General features: G+C 40.3%; 2 protein-coding genes across 5 annotated transcripts in view; one reads left to right on the top strand and one right to left on the bottom strand.

The window, feature by feature from the left end:
* LOC135711156 (mucin-2-like) overlaps nt 1–4246 on the bottom strand; it is an 82164-nt gene extending 77918 nt beyond the window's left edge. For both annotated transcript variants that reach the window (XM_065233896.1, XM_065233897.1), the window contains exon 1: nt 3870–4246. In XM_065233896.1, coding sequence (XP_065089968.1) covers nt 3870–3875 — 6 coding nt within the window. In that variant the 5' untranslated portion in view covers nt 3876–4246. The remainder of the gene's footprint in view (nt 1–3869) is intronic.
* Nucleotides 1–18634, top strand: part of Pde8 (phosphodiesterase 8) — a 379861-nt gene that overhangs the window by 236590 nt on the left and 124637 nt on the right. The window lies entirely within an intron of this gene.

The raw sequence follows: 18634 nt of genomic DNA, 5'->3' as shown, positions 1-18634 counted from the left end.
AATCTTGCCATAATGAAATGAGTTTCACCTCGAAAAAACATAACACATGATACCTCTGAAAATAACAGCATTTCTGTTAAAAATAGAATATTTAAAATTCAGAAACGTATTGATTACTATTGATTCAAGTTGTGATATTCAAACTGTATATTTACAATGTTGTCTGTGTATGTATTTTATTTAAATTTATATTTAAAAATGTAAATAGAGAGAGAGAGAGAGAGAGAGAGAGAGAGAGAGAGAGAGAGAGAGAGAGAGAGAGAGAGAGAGATAGAGAGAAAGAGATAGAGGGAGAGAGAGAGAGAGAGAGAGAGAGAGAGAGAGAGAGAGAGAGAGAGAGAGAGAGAGAGAGAGAGAGAGAGAGAGAGAGAGAGAGAGAGAGAGAGAGAGAGAGAGAGAGAGAGAGAGAGAGAGAGAGAGAGAGAGAGAGAGAGAGAGAGAGAGAGAGAGAGAGAGAGAGAGAGAGAGAGAGAGAGAGAGAGAGAGAGAGAGAGAGAGAGAGAGAGAGAGAGAGAGAGAGAGAGAGAGAGAGAGAGAGAGAGAAGGATTAGTAATTTCCATTTAATTCCACTACCTTATTTGCTTATCTTTGACAGATACGCGTATTTCGTCTACAATGTGCAGACTTCTTCAGTGTCTTGTACTAATACTAGTATTAGTACAAGATACTGAAGAAGTCTATACATTGTAGCCGACATACGCGTATCTGTCAAGGATAAGCAAATAATGTAATGGAATTAAATGGAAATTAGTAATCCTTCTCTCTCTTTATACAGGCATTCCACTAAGACACCCAAATTCATCAAGATTTGAAAATACGTTTTTCGGTCTAGAATATAGAAAGAAAAGAGCTATCCTTACATCAATGAAACAATTTTCTTATTCTGCTAAAAATTTACCATGCAGTACATGTCTTTCAACTTGAACAAAAGTTCAACTTTTAGCTGTTATTTTAAAACTATGTCAACTAGACACGTTTGTGGCACATTAGCAACTGTTTTAATCAAAAAAGTGTATATTTTAGCGTGAATATTTTGTAATTTTAATCAAAAAGTAGAAGGGTCTGTGCCTAGGGGCACGAACGGAAGCTTGACGTAGGACCGCTAGTGGACGGAATAAATGTGAAGAGCATTTAGTTCTTTTAATTGATCAATTATCTATTATCTCAACTCTTTCCGTTTTTGAATTGTAAGCGTACCAAATTTGTAGTAATCTTTTCAAAGAGAAAGTTGATTAAGAGAATCAATCGAAATCACTTGCACCCCTGCTTCCAACTTTGGTTACAAGATTACAACTCTGGAGAGCATTTTGTGTGGTCGTTGGGGGCTTGAGGTTCTGAATATGGATAAACAAGCACAGATAAATTCTATTCCAACTCTTTATTGATGTAAGCTTGATGGCTTGATGATTCAGCACACCTCGTTGATCAGACCGGAGATACGTTTGACACCACCACGGCGAGCCAGACGACCGATGGCGGTTATCTCGAAGAACTTTGTGATGACGCTTGGCGCCTCCTTTACCAGACCTTTTCCTCCTTTGCCACAACCAGTAAATTGTTGCTTGTTAGGTGTGAAGGAGTGGACTAGCCACCACCTTCCTACTGCTGCTATTGCTGTTCACCACGCCGTCCGAAGCGGAAATGAGCTAATGCCATACATCAGCGCTCTTTTATATCTTTTCAGGTTAAAGCAGAATGATGTGCAATCAAGTGGTATAAAAGCTACAAAGACTCCTCCCATTATGAGTAGTTTGCTATCAAGTAGCGACACTGATTCTTTTCCTTTTGCGTACACGGCGAATGAGAACGACCCAAATTTGAGTTTAGTTCACTCATAATCGCCAAAAGTGCAGGAACTCAGCGATGAGTAAATTTGTATCATGGTTTCCTGTGAAAAACCTAAAAAGTCTGCCAGAAAATGAGGAATGTGACGAAAATTTTATTCAGTCTCGGAGTAGTACCAATAGACTGAGTGCAAATTTACTCATCGCTGAGCTCCTGCACTTTATTTCTTATTTCTGAGATAACTAAACTCAAAATTGGGTCGATCTCATTACCCTTGAAAGATATCGGCGCCGGTGGTAAGCGTGATTACCTCTCACCCCAGCAGGCCTGGGTCCAATCTCAGTCGGCGCCACCGGCATGTTCTAAGGCATAACATCTCTGATCACGTCTTACTTCGGGAAGTAAAGCCGTTGGTCCCCAGTTGAGTTGATGGGTCGATTGGTAGGGTCCAGGTGTGGTAGCTGCCTCCCTGGTGTCAGTAACATTGGAGCTCAGTACCCGGCTTCACAAATGCTTCCTGCCGTCTTCGTCGAATTAGATGCTAGATTGTTGCTTCTTCCATCGAAAATATCCGGCCGAGGCGATTCAAAGTTGATCAAGGTTGATCAAAATAATTTGTACCCCTGCTTCCAGTTTGATTACATGAGCATTTTGTGTGATCGTTGGTTCTGAATATGGACAAACAGGCAGATGAATTCTATTCCTACTCTTTACTGTAATAAGCTTGGTGGCCCTGAAAAGAGCCGTTTTGTTGCCAAAGTTGGTGATGATTTAACCTCCGAAACCAAACAGAGTGCGTCTCTGTCACTTCAAAACGTAGATGACATCCATGGCCGCTTACGCTTGGCGTGTTTAGTGCAGGTGACAGCATCACGGATCTCATTTTTCTGGAACACCTTCAGCACACCTCGTAAATCAGACCGAAGATACGGCAGACACCGTCACGGCGAGCCAGACGACGAATGGTGGTTATCTCGAAGAATTTGTGACTGGTTCTGAATATGGCGATGAGTGTGCAAAATATTACGCAATTCCATCCTCCCTATTCGCACGCGCCCGAGGATCGGAGGCGACTGCCACTTCGACTTGTTTCGTCTACTTACTACTCTCTGATGACTTTGCTGGGGAAGCAGCATATGCATGTAGGTAATTGGTGGATTTGTTAGTTAATTCGACGCTTTTGGACAATGCTGGACATTTACCAGTTTTTCAATAGTTTCTTGTTGAAAATCAACATTCGTTATCACTGTTATCGATGCGTAGCTATATATCTGATCGATTGGAGATAAAATTATTGAAATTGGACCAGGGGCAGCTGAGTTATTAACGTTCAAAATCTTTCTTAATTTGTTACATGTTTTATTTTCGGTTTTCACAAAGTGTACCCCCATATAGAAATCAAAGACGTAGTCCTACGTCAAAACCTGGAAACTTTCCGTTGTAGTCCTGGAAAAAACCTGGAAAACTTAGGGAAATGTATTTAGAGAACTGAGTAGACATCCTGCCAATTCAATGGAAATCATCTGGAGTGCTCAGGACCAAAATGGCTACATCCAGACATGCCAGAGTCCAAATCCATCATACGATACCTCAAATCAATTGAGAATTCATCTGTTATATCACATCACATGAGCACTATTGTCGAAATTTATATTATTAAGAAGGGTCAGATTTCACCATAGGTGCATTAATTAAGGTTTTTGCATAAAGATAATCAAACAAAATACACAAGTTCAATAAACTTCAGTTTTGGAGTATAAAACCCTGACACATTTTAGCACTCATTTCACCCTAATTCCACAGGTTGAAACTTTATGAACCTGTTCACTACAGTTTTTTTCCACACAATAAAATCTACCATTCCCAAAAAAAAAAATAATACGGCAACAATTAACATTACCATACATGTGCGTGTGACTTTCGGGCTCACAATCAGAAAAAAAAATAAACATAAACAGATTGGAAGCCGGTTTCGTCGATTACTCTCGCTCTCGATGAAAACTCGGCACAGAGATGAAAGGCAGATCGGGGGAACGGGTGAAAATACAAGCAAGAGCCACAGTTTCTCTCCTCAAGATCTTACCTTCATTTTAATGATTTTCACCGCTCACGGCGCCGCTCGTTCCAATACCGCCAAATTTAAAGGTGCTGTTGCTGTTGCGTTGCAGAGCTCTACGGAAAGAATCCGTATTCCGAGGGGAGAAATGGGTATCCTTGGATGCAAGTGAAGGTTTTTATGCGAATGGGTTTTGTTTTTTTTTGGTTTTCTGGCGGTAGTTGCACAATAATTTCGTTTCGTAGCGATCGTGAAGGTCTGAGAGCTTCAGCTTTCACTACATTCCTTGTCAATTCTGGGTTTTCACTTTTCTTTTATTGGTTTGCGATGCACTTCAAGGATTATGTGCACATTATGAAAGGGGGCTTCATATGTTTTCGTTTCCTTCAGTTACACTTGGAACGTTGTCTCACTTTTCTTTTTCTAAAATAACGTTGCTATGTAATCCACTAGCAATCGAATTTCGGCACTCAATTGAGATTAATTGTTACCGGTTAAATCAGTTAGGGGCTTATTCCTTTTCACTGTAATTGAATTTAGAACGATTTTCAGATGTGTCACTCCCGAATCGAACACAATCAAACGCCGAGAGTTCCCAACCTCAACTGATGCTCTAGACGCTACCGAACTGATGCTGTACCCCAGCTGCCTTCGCATCCACATCCATCCCGAAACATGTTACAAATAACGAAAAAAAAAACAAATCCATTGGAGAAGACGAGCATAGATGGTGGTACTATGATAAGCGCATAGTAATCTATTTCTTCGTTGTTCAAAATCACTTCATTCCTTCTTCTCCGGTCTTTGATTTTCCATCTGTTTTATTCACTTTCCGTTTTTTTTTCACGAGAAATTCTCACTTCAATGATGTATGCTTGTATTGTATTGAATTGTATTTTATGACTTTTCCATCTTCCTAATGATTGCTGTAACCTTTTGAAAACAGAACTTCACATAGAAAACCGTTTTCATGTTGCTTCTCTCGAGAAGTCGAAACAAAGCACTTCCTTTGTCCTTGCAGCCTAAGGATACCCGGAATCAGGTCCAGTCTGATGACAGGTAGAAAAATCCTTCTTCCATTTTAATTCCTTTTCTTCGATCTGAAACCCTTGGCTGCACAATTGAAAGCCAAATTCAAAAATCTCTACTTAAACTCCACGACGCGACGCCAAAATTCAATTTAACTATCGTAGCGATTGTAGATTCTAGGCGTTGAACTCACGGATACAACTGCCACAGCGCGACTGATCGGCGGGTTGTCCAAATTCGGAAGATCTGGTTGGTAAACTCCAACTCCAACCGCACGATCTCTTGGGGAGCCCAATATGTAACTCTATGCTCCAAGCTTGGTTCGCGTTGAGGGAGAAATTGGCAGAGTCACGAGAGAAAGCACACACACAGATCGACGACGACGGTCGAGGCCAAATGAAAGTGAGCGTGAGTCTTTCTCTCACTCTCGATCGCATTTGGCTGCATGCTGACTACGGCGATGGATGCGAGATGCTGTGAAGATCGTAAACATTTGGAGTTGACCCCTCGGGATGCCCTCGTCGCTGCTCTGCTGTACGTGTTGGTAGATCGCGCATCGCGAAAGCAGCCCTTCTGTCGGTCTCATGCCTTATTGTTAGATGCGACTGATTACGTGCGGGTTGTGGGAAGAGTTCAGACGGAAAACCTGCTGCTGCTGCTGCGGGCTGATGGCGCTCTTGCTACTAGGCATTTCGCTAGCAGCAGCCAGCGATGCGGAATGTTGAGATAGGTCAATACCGTCGAGCGGAATTGGACGATTAAAGGGATGAGGGCGTATGGTCAACTTGTTTTAATGGTTTGATATTTGCTACGGTGAAAATCACGGAATGCTGGTTGAGATTCAAAAAATTAGCGGGGATCATTTTTTATGAATGAAAACTTTCAATTCAATTCAATGTATTTGCTACAGGATTAACAGTGTCTTTGTTGGTATAATATTTGGTATTAATTCGTTTTTGTTAATACGCCATCATCAGTTATTTTTTCCACAGTTTTGAACCACTTCTTCTTTTTTTTTGATTATTACGTCCCCACTAAGAACAATCATTCTCTAAGCTTTGGGGAGTCCAGCAATTCTACAATCCAAAAAAACTAGACCAGACTGGGAATCGAACCCAGCCGTTTCCAGCATGGTATATATAGCTTCACCTTTACCGACTGAGCTAAGGGAGTATAGTACTAATGCTTGCTGAATATTTTTTTAAACGTTATCAGCCATCTCTGACCTCTAAAGAACGCTCTAGTAATGTCATAAATTGAATTTAGTGTTCGATGGATTGTATAGAAAGTAATGAAACCCATAAACTCGTGTTCTCGAGCACGTACCTACGTAGTCTTGACAAATGTATTTCACTCAAACAGGCTTAAGTGGGATTTGAGAAACAAGTTTTTGATTTTGGAAACAAGTTTCCAATGCCTTGAATTGGCGTGTACTCGTATTCTGCACATTAAAGCTTCAAATCTTATTTGAAGTTTTAAAACTTCCGTACAATTATATAGCTTTCGACATGATCAAGTTTTCAATTATTACAATTCGACAAAAATAAAATATAGTGTTGCCAATAGCTTATAATTTAAAACTAATCGTAATTTTTTTTATCTATTTACAGGTACGTAACGGGGACCTTCATTTGATAATTATGGGTGACACGCAGGTTAGGTTTAAATACTATGATATAATTTCACTCATCCGAAAAAAAAAGATTATTGACGCCTTGTTCGATCAGAGGTTGCTAACACTGAATACTTAGAGAGAAAATAGTTTTTGTTCCATTAAAACAATGAAATGCTTCTTAAACTTTTGAAAAACGCTCCTTTATTGCGATGCTGCTCAAATTTACTGACCAGTTCGTGTTTTTTTTAGACAGAGGAGCGGTCATTAATTACGTTTGAGAGTGGAAAGTTAAACCTTTTGAACCTTTTTTGCCGAATGCTTTTTCTATGTCTAGAAGAGCAAGTTCAGACATTTGTTTGAACGAATTAAATTGGTAACTCTAAGCTTCAGCTGGATTTTTATCCGGCTTCAAAATTGGAACAACTTTTGCATTTTTCCATTTATCTGGAAAGTGTGCCAAATGGAATAATCAGTTAAATAATTTTACCAAGAAAGACAAGGTTCTCGTTGGGAGTTATTTTTTTGATGAGGATATAGAAAATTCCATCCTGGAGCTTTCATATTATGACAATTTTCAGTTATAGATCTTAATTCGTCCCAATCAGTCCCCCAGAAATCATCAAAAATATTTTCCCGAGAAAAAATATTCAGATTAACCCGATATTCTCAATAGGACTAGAAAGACCCAAACTGAAATTATGGGAACTCTCGAATTGCTTAGCAAGTTTCTGAGCTTTTTCGAATTTGTGATCACAATGTGGCCACCTTCTTTAAGCGCTGGAATTGGCTTTTGAGGTTTTTTAAAAAAAAATGTGAGGTTCCAAAAAGGTTTGGAACTTGGGTCTAATTTAGAAACACTATTTTCAAAATTTTTGTTCCTCAGAGCAGAGAATCGCTTTTTAATTTGTTTTTGCAAATCCCGCCAGATAACTTTCATGGCAGGATCGCGTGTTCTTTGATATTGTCTCCTACGGACATTTTTAAGACGGATCAAGAACTGAAGATCGTCGTCTTTTATAATTCAATCGAATTTAACCTCGCATTTTGGTACTGAGGCAGCTCTTGCATCAACTATAGAAGTAGTCAGAGATTCCAGAGCATAAATAATTCCATCTTTGGGTTGCAAAGAAATGTTTGGATCGAAGCTATATTCCATAAACATTCGATATTGCTCCCAATCCCAATCCCAATCCCAATCCCAATCCCAATCCTATGGTATTTGAAAGTAGAGCTGTTGCAGATTTCGAAATAGATTATTCATTTGATTATAACTTTTTTTTATTTCAAGGTTAACATACTCAAAATAAAATCAAAAGATAAGCGTACCATCAAGTACCTGTTTTTTCTTTCTCGATTTGTTTTCCGTCGATCATGCATATGTTATGACAATCTAGAAAGTTTCGGTAAATTTATATTCGAGCACATGAATGCAGCGAACGAAGTTATCTTCAATTTCAGGATCCAGAAGAAGGGCTGACATCTAATTGTGCGCCTACTAAGAACAACGCGCACTTTGCATCTCTTTTTCGAGTGGGTTTTTACTCAAAATGGAATGTTTATACTACAGATCACTTCTAAATTTATTCACCTTTCCAAATGTACCGGTACATTTGATAAAAAAAGTCACAATTGTTTATTTGTTGCTAAGAATGCAACACTGCTTCTTGTCAAAATTCTTTCCGTGCGTTCTTATAGATTTTGATTGGTAGCCTTTGATTTAATGTATCGTTACCAAACATATATTTAATTGACTCGTTAACGAAACATCATGGATATATTTGGTATTTACTGCTCGACAGGCCCAAAATGAGCATAATGAGGCCTAAGTAGTTGTCTACCTTGCTTCTTAGATAGAAAAGCGGAAGCTGAAGGAGCTGGGATCTATACATACACAAACTTCTGGGGATCATTCGATTCCTAATAATTGGCACGTAATTTCATAGCATTTTTCTAATCTAATCAAGGGGTTGGTCACTCTACACAGTGTGCCAAAATCAAACTTGGGCACACCCGGGTGCAGTCATTGTCGTTGTTTGGCACCCATGGTTACAATTTTTATGATCTTTAAAGTTACTGGCAACACTGAAATTTTTCTGCGCCTGCGCAGTGTGCATGTGTCAAAATGTTATTGATGTTGCCACTCCTAGTTAAATTATTTTCAAAACAACCGTGAATCTCCACCAAGTCACGCCATGGATTCTCAAAATCGTTACACCCGTGACGGCAGTCGCATCCACATTTCCTTCCAGACGAAGAACAGCTAACATCGGTATCTTGACCTGATCGAGGTTTCCGGGCATTGGCTACACGAACTAGCGATGCAGCTCCTACGGCTGCCGCTGCTTCCAATGCTGCTGCTGGCCCGTCTTTTTTTTTACTAATTTAAAAGGAAACGGACCAGCAGACGGAACAGCAGCAGCAGCTTTGGAAGCAACCGCAGAAGTGGGAGTTGCATCGCTAACTCGTGTAGCCGTGGCCGACGCTGAAAATCTTGGGCCGGTCACGACGGGCGGTGCTTGAGTTTTAATCGGAAAGTCAACAACCAAACAAAAACTATACCATCCGACCATTCGAACTGCTCGAATACATCCATGGCGGTGGCTGCTACACCAACCATTCCATCGTCCAACATGTAACGGTGGAGGACCGTCTTGGCAAAAACTCAAATAGTTCAACAAATTATTTTTACTCCTGCCTTTTTGCACTTCCAACTAACTGCTTCATAATGAACGGGAGTTTTGTGCATTCGTGATCGATCGCGCTGTGGTTGCACTTCATGATGGCGTTCACTGCCAGGGCTACGCTTGGGAACTCGACCAATCCGGAGGAGGAACTTTCAGATTTCAGCCGGAACATTCGCACTTGCGACGGGTGGCAGTCCTTGGTGGTGAATGCAGTCAGCAGCAGATCCTCGGATTTTTTCCGAGCATACGGGTGGGGTATTGAAGAAGTGGAGAATGCGACTTTTGCTGGCCTGGGAAGCGATTGTTTTGGAAGCGCTGTAGACCTTGAAACTGCTCGAATTGTCCGGCAAGGTGTACGGGTTGGTGGACTCTGACAAGTAGTTCTGCTTGGAAAATTGGCTCGTCCGTTTCGGGTCAGCGGTGCGTCTTTAATCAGTCCGACGTGTGTTCAGGCCAATGTTGGTTTCCAGGCCTACTGTGCAGCATTTAACGGGCAAGATGATTCAGAAAACATCGAGCCTGTTTAAATCGAATATTTAAACACGATGCTACAGAATCCAATGGATGATACGTGGCCATCTCGTACCATACGTTCCGATTTTGATAATGATTGCTTGGTCGTTCGAAGCATCAAAGCTAGAAAGGTTAAGTGATGCTCCATTTTCTTCTGATGGTTGGGGAATGAGCACTAGCTCTTGTCCTAGCCTTTTATGACTTATGGCTATAGCGCCATTACTCGCTTTCTGAAAATAGAAGAGGGAAAGGAAAAAGAGCAGGACAAAGGGAAAAGGATTATGTGAAATCCATGAACATAAACAATATTTTTTATTTGAAATACACAATATAGAAATGCATAACGGCACGGTGGTCACTACGCGAGTCTTGCCGCAATTATCAAGTCATAAAAAGTAACAAGCAGTTAAATGTGATCCTATGATTACTGGAAAATCCTGATTCCCTAGTTTGAAATTGTCACGACTAGGGTTCGGTGGTGGATATTATACCTTTAACGCCACACAAAAAGGTGATCTCCCAACGTTACTGGTTTGAAAAGATAAAAATTTACAAAATGGAACGCACTCACCAATTTTAGCCAATTGAACCCGAAGGCTGCCTGACATGTGTTGATGTAGAAGTCCAAATTGTAGGCGAAGCTTGACGAAGATCAACATGAACTAGTTCAGTTTATGGTAGTTGTGCGGAATGTCTTCCTTCACATCCCGTAACCCTATTAGTTTATTTTTTATATCCAGAAATTCGAATAAGTTTAAGCCTCAGAATCGTTCTAAAAGATAAAAAATTTGTTACGTTGCATTTGCAACGGAGTAATTCGTAGATTGCATACTGGCAACTGTCATGTATCTACTTTAACGATCTTATTCTAATTTCTTAAGGAAAACAATTTGGGAGTGAATAGCTTTCCACTCAAAATTCAGAACAGGAAAAGCATGATAATAGCCATTGCCGGCCAGCCCTATATTCTCCGTTACGAGGAAAGCAAGGATATTGTTGGTGTGCCATCTACTTAACGAGAGGCCAGCGACTCACCGACGGCCCCATATATGCTACGATGTTGGGTCAAGATTCGCTTAAGCAGGCGATGCGACATTAGGAATTGTTTTATTTTGAAGGAGCTTGGGAGTAAACCCACGATCTTCTACTCAGTAATCAAAAGTGGCAGCCACCAAGCTAGTCGAGCTCCTCAATTTAAACCCTGGGACATAATTTGGTAAAGATTTTATGAATACTAATATAATTATAATGCAAACAAATGAAATATAAAGAAAGGATCTCACCCGAATGCTCTGTAATTAGCCCGCCTCTTCGTGATTCTTAAGATCAATTGTTCTCGCAAATGGAGCTCCATCTCTTTGATCTTGATGATAACAAAATCAGTTTCCCCTTGCACTGGCCTCGGGAAGAAGTGCATCGGAATAAACGCACCGTCATTGCAGCATTGTCGATGAACCTCCAGATGTTGGCTCACGATCCCCGTTCCGATCAGCTCTAACTGTTCCACTCTCAGATTCGAACATTCCAATACGCAAAAACATATTATGTTCGCAAGAATATTCACAATTTGTTAAACACGGGAGCAAAATTCAAACACGTCACTTCTTCAGTGCGACCTACTTCGATCTCTGCGCGAGTGTACCCCATTAGGCATAAATACGAAAGGCATACGGCCGTTAGGCATATGGACGTTAGGCATACGGATGTTAGGCATAATGGACTTTAGGCATAACGTCATTAGGCTAAATGGACGTTAGGCATAATATACGTTAGGCATAATGGACGATAGGCATAAAATACCTTGCTGATGTGCATCTCTAGAAACCTGTTTCGAGCGTGGTAAACAATGCTAAATTAGGCTAAGCGTTGAATAAAAAAAAAAAGTTTCCATTTTAACAAACATAGTTAGCACAGTTTGGAATCCATTATTTATCATATCATAAGTGACTAGATCCAAGATTAGTAGCCATAGCGGTTAAGTAATCTGGCAATGAAAATTCAGCATAGTTTTGAACTATATCTTGAAATCAATCGACTCTAGAAATAAAAAAAATCACACATTTGTTGTAATATATTCTTACAAACATATTGCAATTTTCAAAGAAAAAAAGGTTTTCCTCAAAGAACAGCTCCTGAAATAAAAAATGGTAAATTCTGTGATTTTTCATTCAATAACAAAAAAAAACAGGTTGAAAAAAAAATATTATTGCAAAGAACAGCTCATGAAATGAAGAATGGTGAATTCTGTGGTTTTTCATTCAATAACAAAAAAACATAGCTGGTGCTTCCAGAATTTCTGCCATACTTTTAGATATATCGATTCTGTTTTTGTTGTCATCATAATGAAAACTAGCGGAACCCTCTGCTGATGTGAGGGAGTGATAATTCCATGAACAGTGACGAGTTGCCGAAACAAACAAGGAACTGTGGCAAACGTACCATCTGCAACCTAAAACCTTGCCTGTCCAAGACGTAGCAAGTTTTCATGAGTTCCAAAAATTAAGGCTCTTTCATTATTGTCAATAGATGGTCCCCATTATCATCCTTCTGGAATTCATCGGGTAGATTATGCCTAACGTCCTTTATGCCCAACGTCCATTATGCCTATCGTACATTATGCCTAACGTCCGTATGCCTAACGTCCGTATGCCTAACGTCCGTATGCCTAACGTCCGTATGCCTAACGTCGTGTACCCCCTCTGCTCACTTAATGTCATAGCATTTTTGAACCAATAAGTCAAACCTTGTCTGTCAAGGCCACCGAGTGATACGTTTCCAAAAGTTCAAGTCTACCAAAGTTGACGAGCGATGAAAATTGGTCTCCCAAACAAGGGCAGAATGCAGTCATGGTAAGTGGTCATCTCGAGGCGGTGAAATCACATTTCTCCAATCGTCCTCTCATCCTCGGAATGTGATAGTTTCGGCAAGCCATATGTTGCTAGATGATTTTCGAATGTTGCCAGTAGTTCCCTTTGAAAACAAGGTCCACACTGTGACGTAAACGCCAACATAAGTTTTTTACCATATTCGGAATCTACATCCTAAATGACACTCGAAAACACTTCACACTTGTTAGAAATTTGATTGAAGCATGCATATAAATTGGCGCAAGCATACATTTTCAGAGAAAAAATGAAAATGTTTCACTCCTTGTACACATAAGTGACGTCCGCTATACATAAGCGCTATGCTATTTTATGTATCAAGGTTCATGTTTTTAATTTTGATAATTTTCGTAAACGATGCGAGGTTAACCAAAAACAACTGTATTCTGAACAATCTTATTGGATTTACGTCACATTGTCATCGCACAACAACACATTTGGTGGCTTTCATCGATGCTTTCATTCCAACGTTTGCACAGTTGGAAGACTCTGTTGCCGATAAGTAAGGCATTTCAGCACCTACATCATTTACCCTTCAGTAACTCATCAAGAGGATCGAACCAAGCTCAAAAGCGCAAAGGCCTCTCTGTGAAACAATACGAACTCTACCAAAGCTGCTGATCGGGATGGACAACCTCAGCCTAAGTGTTCTGTTCAAACTTAGGATTGGGGGCCCGAAAGATCCTATAGCAGCCAAGCACAGAACAGAAGGGGAAGTGCAAACAAATCGGTGAATCAAAAAGTGGTTCGTTTTTCTGCTCAACAAGCGATGCGTTGTGGTAGCGTTCCACACGGGCTTTCTATGTGCACTCACACTATCATAGCATGCTGCCTATCTAAACTGAAGGCAGAAGATGCCTTCTACCGCTAGGTGCACTAGTGTTCGCAAATGACAAGTGGAGCCACTTTCTGATCTGAAGTTCCACTCCTGTAAGCCAAGTGTTGATTTGGATGGAATGGGACTTACCCTGTGCCATCAACGTATGCTGCTGTTTAACGTCACTGCATTGTATGAGATTAATGAACAAATGCGTGATTACTTTGCCATGGGGAATGCTGGAATTATTTCCCCGTATGCCAATCTTGAGTCCGAGGAGGATAAGCATGCCACGAGGTTCCGTGAAGTTCTATACAGAATTTTCCAGCTATTACCATAACCAGGAAGTTAAACAACGTTAATTTTTTGGCCATAGATTGCTACCTACCACAATTTCAGTTAAACTAAATAGAAAACTATTGGGCTATCGTCAAGTGAATTAGAAGGCAAAAGAAAATTTTGTGAAAATGTAGAAAATGTGGAAGTTGAGGTGTACGAAAGCACTGTGCAAAGGTTGATTGCAGAAATGGTGATGATATCGATGACAAAATTAAATTCACAACCCTGCAATTTGATGCTTTAGTTTTTCTTCTATGTAAAACCAATCCTAAGAAATCATCAATTGCAAGCGTTCAAATTCTAAGTAGACGAGCTTTAAGTCGCGAATACAGAGCAGGGCTTCATTTAGGTTGAAACATCTTAAGTCAAAGAGAAAAAAACAATCACAATGAACGAAAAGATTAAGCAGCAAATGTGTGGCCGCCCTCCAAGCCTCTCACGCTAAAGATCACGAGTTCAAATCTTATCCCCGGGAAGTCACAATTGACCTGAAATTTGGTAACGTGACTACAATTTAAAAATAAATAAATCAACTTCTGTGAACGTTGTACGATTACAAACTTCCATCACGATGAGACCACGTGCATTAATCTATATTTGATCTTTGAAAAAATGAGTCGTTCCTCTTTGTTTTTACAGTATTGCATCCCATAGTATAGATACCAATAACCGCCAATGTTCCCAGCAACGGTTATGTTTTGATTATCTAATTTCATTTTCCAACCATCATATCAAACTGCGTGTCCAGCTGTTGATGACCATCTAATGACTACTGCCTGCCAGATGCTATGGAATTATGGCGACCTGTGCTGCTCACTACAAGAGTCGTTAACGATTCCCAAAACAATAAACGTATCTTTGGCAGATCCACTCCTTTCGCAAAAGGTGATGCAAAAAGAAAGCTCAACCTCGGTATTACGTCGACAGCCTTTGCGTGTGAATTTCAACGGTGATTTTCACCAAGTGTCATCTTGGTGGGAAGCTAGAAAAATAATCGCCCCATGATCATTGACAGGCATGACTGATGGATTGGTGCGTGCTGAAGGATGGTAATTTTTAGATTTAATAAGATTTCATAATTTTTAAGAGATTTACTTTGAAAAAGACTGAAGGATTTGAGTAGCATTAGCGACGAACCCGGTGTTCAACGTCTGGAAAGCCAAAAAAAAAGTGCAATAATCTAACTACGGCTCTAATGAGCTATCTATTTTTAAAACAAACAAATAATCCGGAGAAACTGCTTTAAATTGACAATAAATTATCGACTGCTTTTTCAATAGGAACTGCCACCGTAATACGTGCTGCACGCCCAACCCATTGAGCTTTTGCTTTGCTTGTGAGTTACTCTGGCTGTTATGCCTCTAAGGCCCATACCACAATTGGTCTTTATGGGAGCAGAAAGAAACAAAACCCAAACAATCTCATTGACTGCGAAGGTAATGGGAGTGAAAGAAACGAGTCACCAACAACCCAGTCATAATAAGCGGGTTGCATTTTCTCAAGACCATCGTCGTCGTCGGCGGTGGCGGCGGCGGCGTCGTCGTCTTCGGCGGTGTCACCGTGATTCGCGTTATGCTACAGTCATGCTGTATACTGAGCGCAATAATTTATGTGTGAGAATTTTACACAAACTGTAGCTGACGACGTCGATGGTTGGGGTTCGGAGACGGTCGATGGTGCACCACTTGGTGAGACTGCTAGTGATTGAAATGTATACCTGCACTGCATATGAGTTACGTCGTCGTCGTCGTCGTCGCTTTCAACAATGCGATACCCTTACGCTGCTGTCACATATTTCATATGCCATTAGCGAGGAATGGAGCTGGGTGGGGCATTGAGGGCAGGTTCAAGGGTTGAGAAAAATTGCAACCCTTGTGCTTCATGTAGCGCGTAATAGCTGGATGTATAGTGATACTTCCACGAGTTCAGCACTTAGGTACACGCGGGCACGTATCAATTGGTTCATTGTCACATGAATCATGTGCAAAAAAGCAAAGTAGAAAAACAGATTTCAGAGATGTTAGATAAACGAAGAAGAGAAAAAAGAAAACTATATTGCGAACAGAGATCTTATTCGGAACTATACGACGCACAGAAATCTGAAGAAAGGAGGCAAAAATCAGGATACGGATTAAACAATTAAGAAGCCTTAATATAAAATGTTTTACTGAGAAATTAATTTCCCTTTATCCACCTCAACGTAAAGTGTTAGCGACCGAAGCATTTCCTTTAACCGCAAATTATGTGTGCAAAGACGTCAAAAACATCTTTGCAATGATCTACACACACGTCGAAGACATCGCATCAACGTGCAATAGATACAATAGTTACATATATGCAATGCACCATGTGTGACGTCAAGTTGTTGAACTCTTTCGTTAGCACGTTACTGCCTGCACGCATCTCCCGATAATGGCATTGTTGTGTGCACCAGTATAAATCTTCCACGAAAATTATGCACCGTCATCTGCACTGTTGCAGACGTCGAAGACGACGACGACGACGACGACGACGACGACGACGACGGTAGGAGCATCGTGAGAGAAACGCCAACACGCATGTCAAAATTATATCAACCGAACTACGTGATAATCGACCACCTTCAAAGGAAAGTGAATGCGTTCCAATCAAGGCAGATTGTAAGGCTTCCCAAGAAGAGGAGCAATTATGGCACCATTAAGAAGAATACCACCCGGCGTCGAACGAGACACGACGAAGACGGCTTATAAGATTCTGTGATGATTTTTCATCGCTTTCAAACGGAAATTCAGGCATCAACTGTGTATGTATGCATTGATGGAGGAGGAATTCTTTCCCAAAACATCAATCACATTAGGCACGATGCGTGTGATGATCAATGATGATGATGATGATGCGTGTTTTATTTTCGTAGCCGGAGTGGGAGTTTAGAGCGTTTACGTTCTATCGTTGCTACGGAATCATTAGGGAATATTGGGCATTTTTTTTAAGGTTATGCGACACGTGATGCGCTGGGAAGACAGTGAAAAATAGATTTGTTGGGGTAGCCGGAAGACATCAGAGATGCCGGGTAACACGAAAAGGCTCTTCATAAGAGGCATAATGGATATGAAAATTGCTGCATTAACGATGATAGTCTTATGGGTTTCACAAAAATTATACTTGGAAAAAAACATGACCATTGGCCTTTCAGATTTCCGAACTCTAAAGCACGATCTTCATTTTCTATTCGATACAGTTGTTGTACCATACGGAGGTTATGCGGAGACGGGATGAAAATAGTAGATTGCACAACCGTGAAAATAACTAATTTCAAAATAATTTCTCTCATTTTCCAAATCATTTGTCCATGCTAACTGCCACAAATCCAATTCACAATCAATCAATTCCTTTCAAAATTGAGTTATTCAAGTCATTTGAGACTAAAGATCAGTGGAGAGCCAGCGGTTTGTCACCAAGCATACGAATTTCAACTACGCTAATGATTGAAGAAAAGTGAAGGTTGTGATAATGCAATTTGAAGGCAATTTAATCACCATACCAGTCATACCATGTTCCGGTCATAGAGTACATCGCATAAACTGGTATTACGCTGTTTTTACTGCATTTGTTTATTTTTGCGGTTTTCGACATGATTGAACCCAAGTAACATTTTACGTTTTATGAAATACTACAAGGCTACTATAAAACAACATTCATAAAACCCTGGTCAAGACAGCTTTGCCTTTATTACATTCACCAAAACCTCATTAAGACTAGAATCTGTCTAGTTGGCCCACTCCGAAGAAGGTTTTGAAGGGCATATTTTCGAGGCACTTCAAGATTTATTTGCTGCAAAAAGGTTATACGGCGAAAGCATTGAAAGCGTTTAGTTTTATGACGGCATTAATGGTGCCTGGAAATATATGAACGTCAAAATTTGTTTATATTTCGATAGATTTGTTGCACGATCATTGGACCGAGCTTCTACTCCTGCGTTGGATCAACAAGTTGCGTGGCATCCTCGATAAGGGCGACTATCATCCATTGGAAGCAGTTAATCAGGAAGTGTGTCTGCATAACTTGGATCGTTTCGCCGAGTGAAACCGCTGCTATGGTTCGGAAGGCAATTAATTTTCAGCTGACTGACAGCTTCTGAAGTTACCTGTCGGCAGTTTTCCGCAGTCCCAGTTTGGCACTGATGCATGTTATTCGAATCATCATCGAAACGCGATTTCTGGAGAAGGTTAGTCTGTGTTTATTCAGATCGTGACACAAACGCCATTGACAATATTTTGGGTATTTCCATCAATTTAAGCGTCTAATTTGACGGCTTCCAGTGCTTCGTGAACCACATTCACTCACTCTTCTCAGTCGGCTGTTCTGTCATTGTTGACCGGTTCAGTCTGAGCTACTGGGCCTCTCAGGAAGTTCTGGAATTGGATTCCTTTTGCTTTCCGTCGACAGCATCGCTAGAATTATTCCTCCTACTATCGCCAGTATTATTATTCGACTATCCTTTGGCATTTCCTTGTGATTCTTCGTTTCAACGCTCCAATCGATTTATTTTTTCTCTGTCTCTAGGCGGATCAATATGTTTAGTTTAAATTGTAAACATTAGGTTGTTTTGTGACACACTTTATTGACTCCCAAAAAGCAGAAATATATGCTTTTTGCTCCCGTTTGAAACCAAACGGTTTTATAATTGCTTTTATAATGATAAAACACCTTTATGGAGTATTTTGTTGTGGCATAAATAAAAAAATAAAGAGCAGGTTTATGATTGACTAACTGAACAGTTTTAAACAGGAAAAGAGTGCTGCATTCAATTCATTTTTAAAACCAGACCCGTTTTGACTTTATCGTCAGACTTAGGAGGTTTTTAAAACAGAAAAATGCTGAATGTGTTGCACTTTTAAATGCTGTATTTAACCTAAAAAGATTTCTTATTG

Source organism: Ochlerotatus camptorhynchus, unplaced genomic scaffold (assembly GCF_037179485.1).
Source record: "Ochlerotatus camptorhynchus isolate MF236.1 unplaced genomic scaffold, CSIRO-AGI_Acam_v1.1 ptg000423l, whole genome shotgun sequence".
Taxonomy (NCBI): Eukaryota; Metazoa; Arthropoda; class Insecta; order Diptera; family Culicidae; genus Ochlerotatus; species Ochlerotatus camptorhynchus.
The sequence above is the reverse complement of the archived record's forward strand: the minus strand, read 5'-3'. Positions and strand labels throughout refer to the sequence as shown.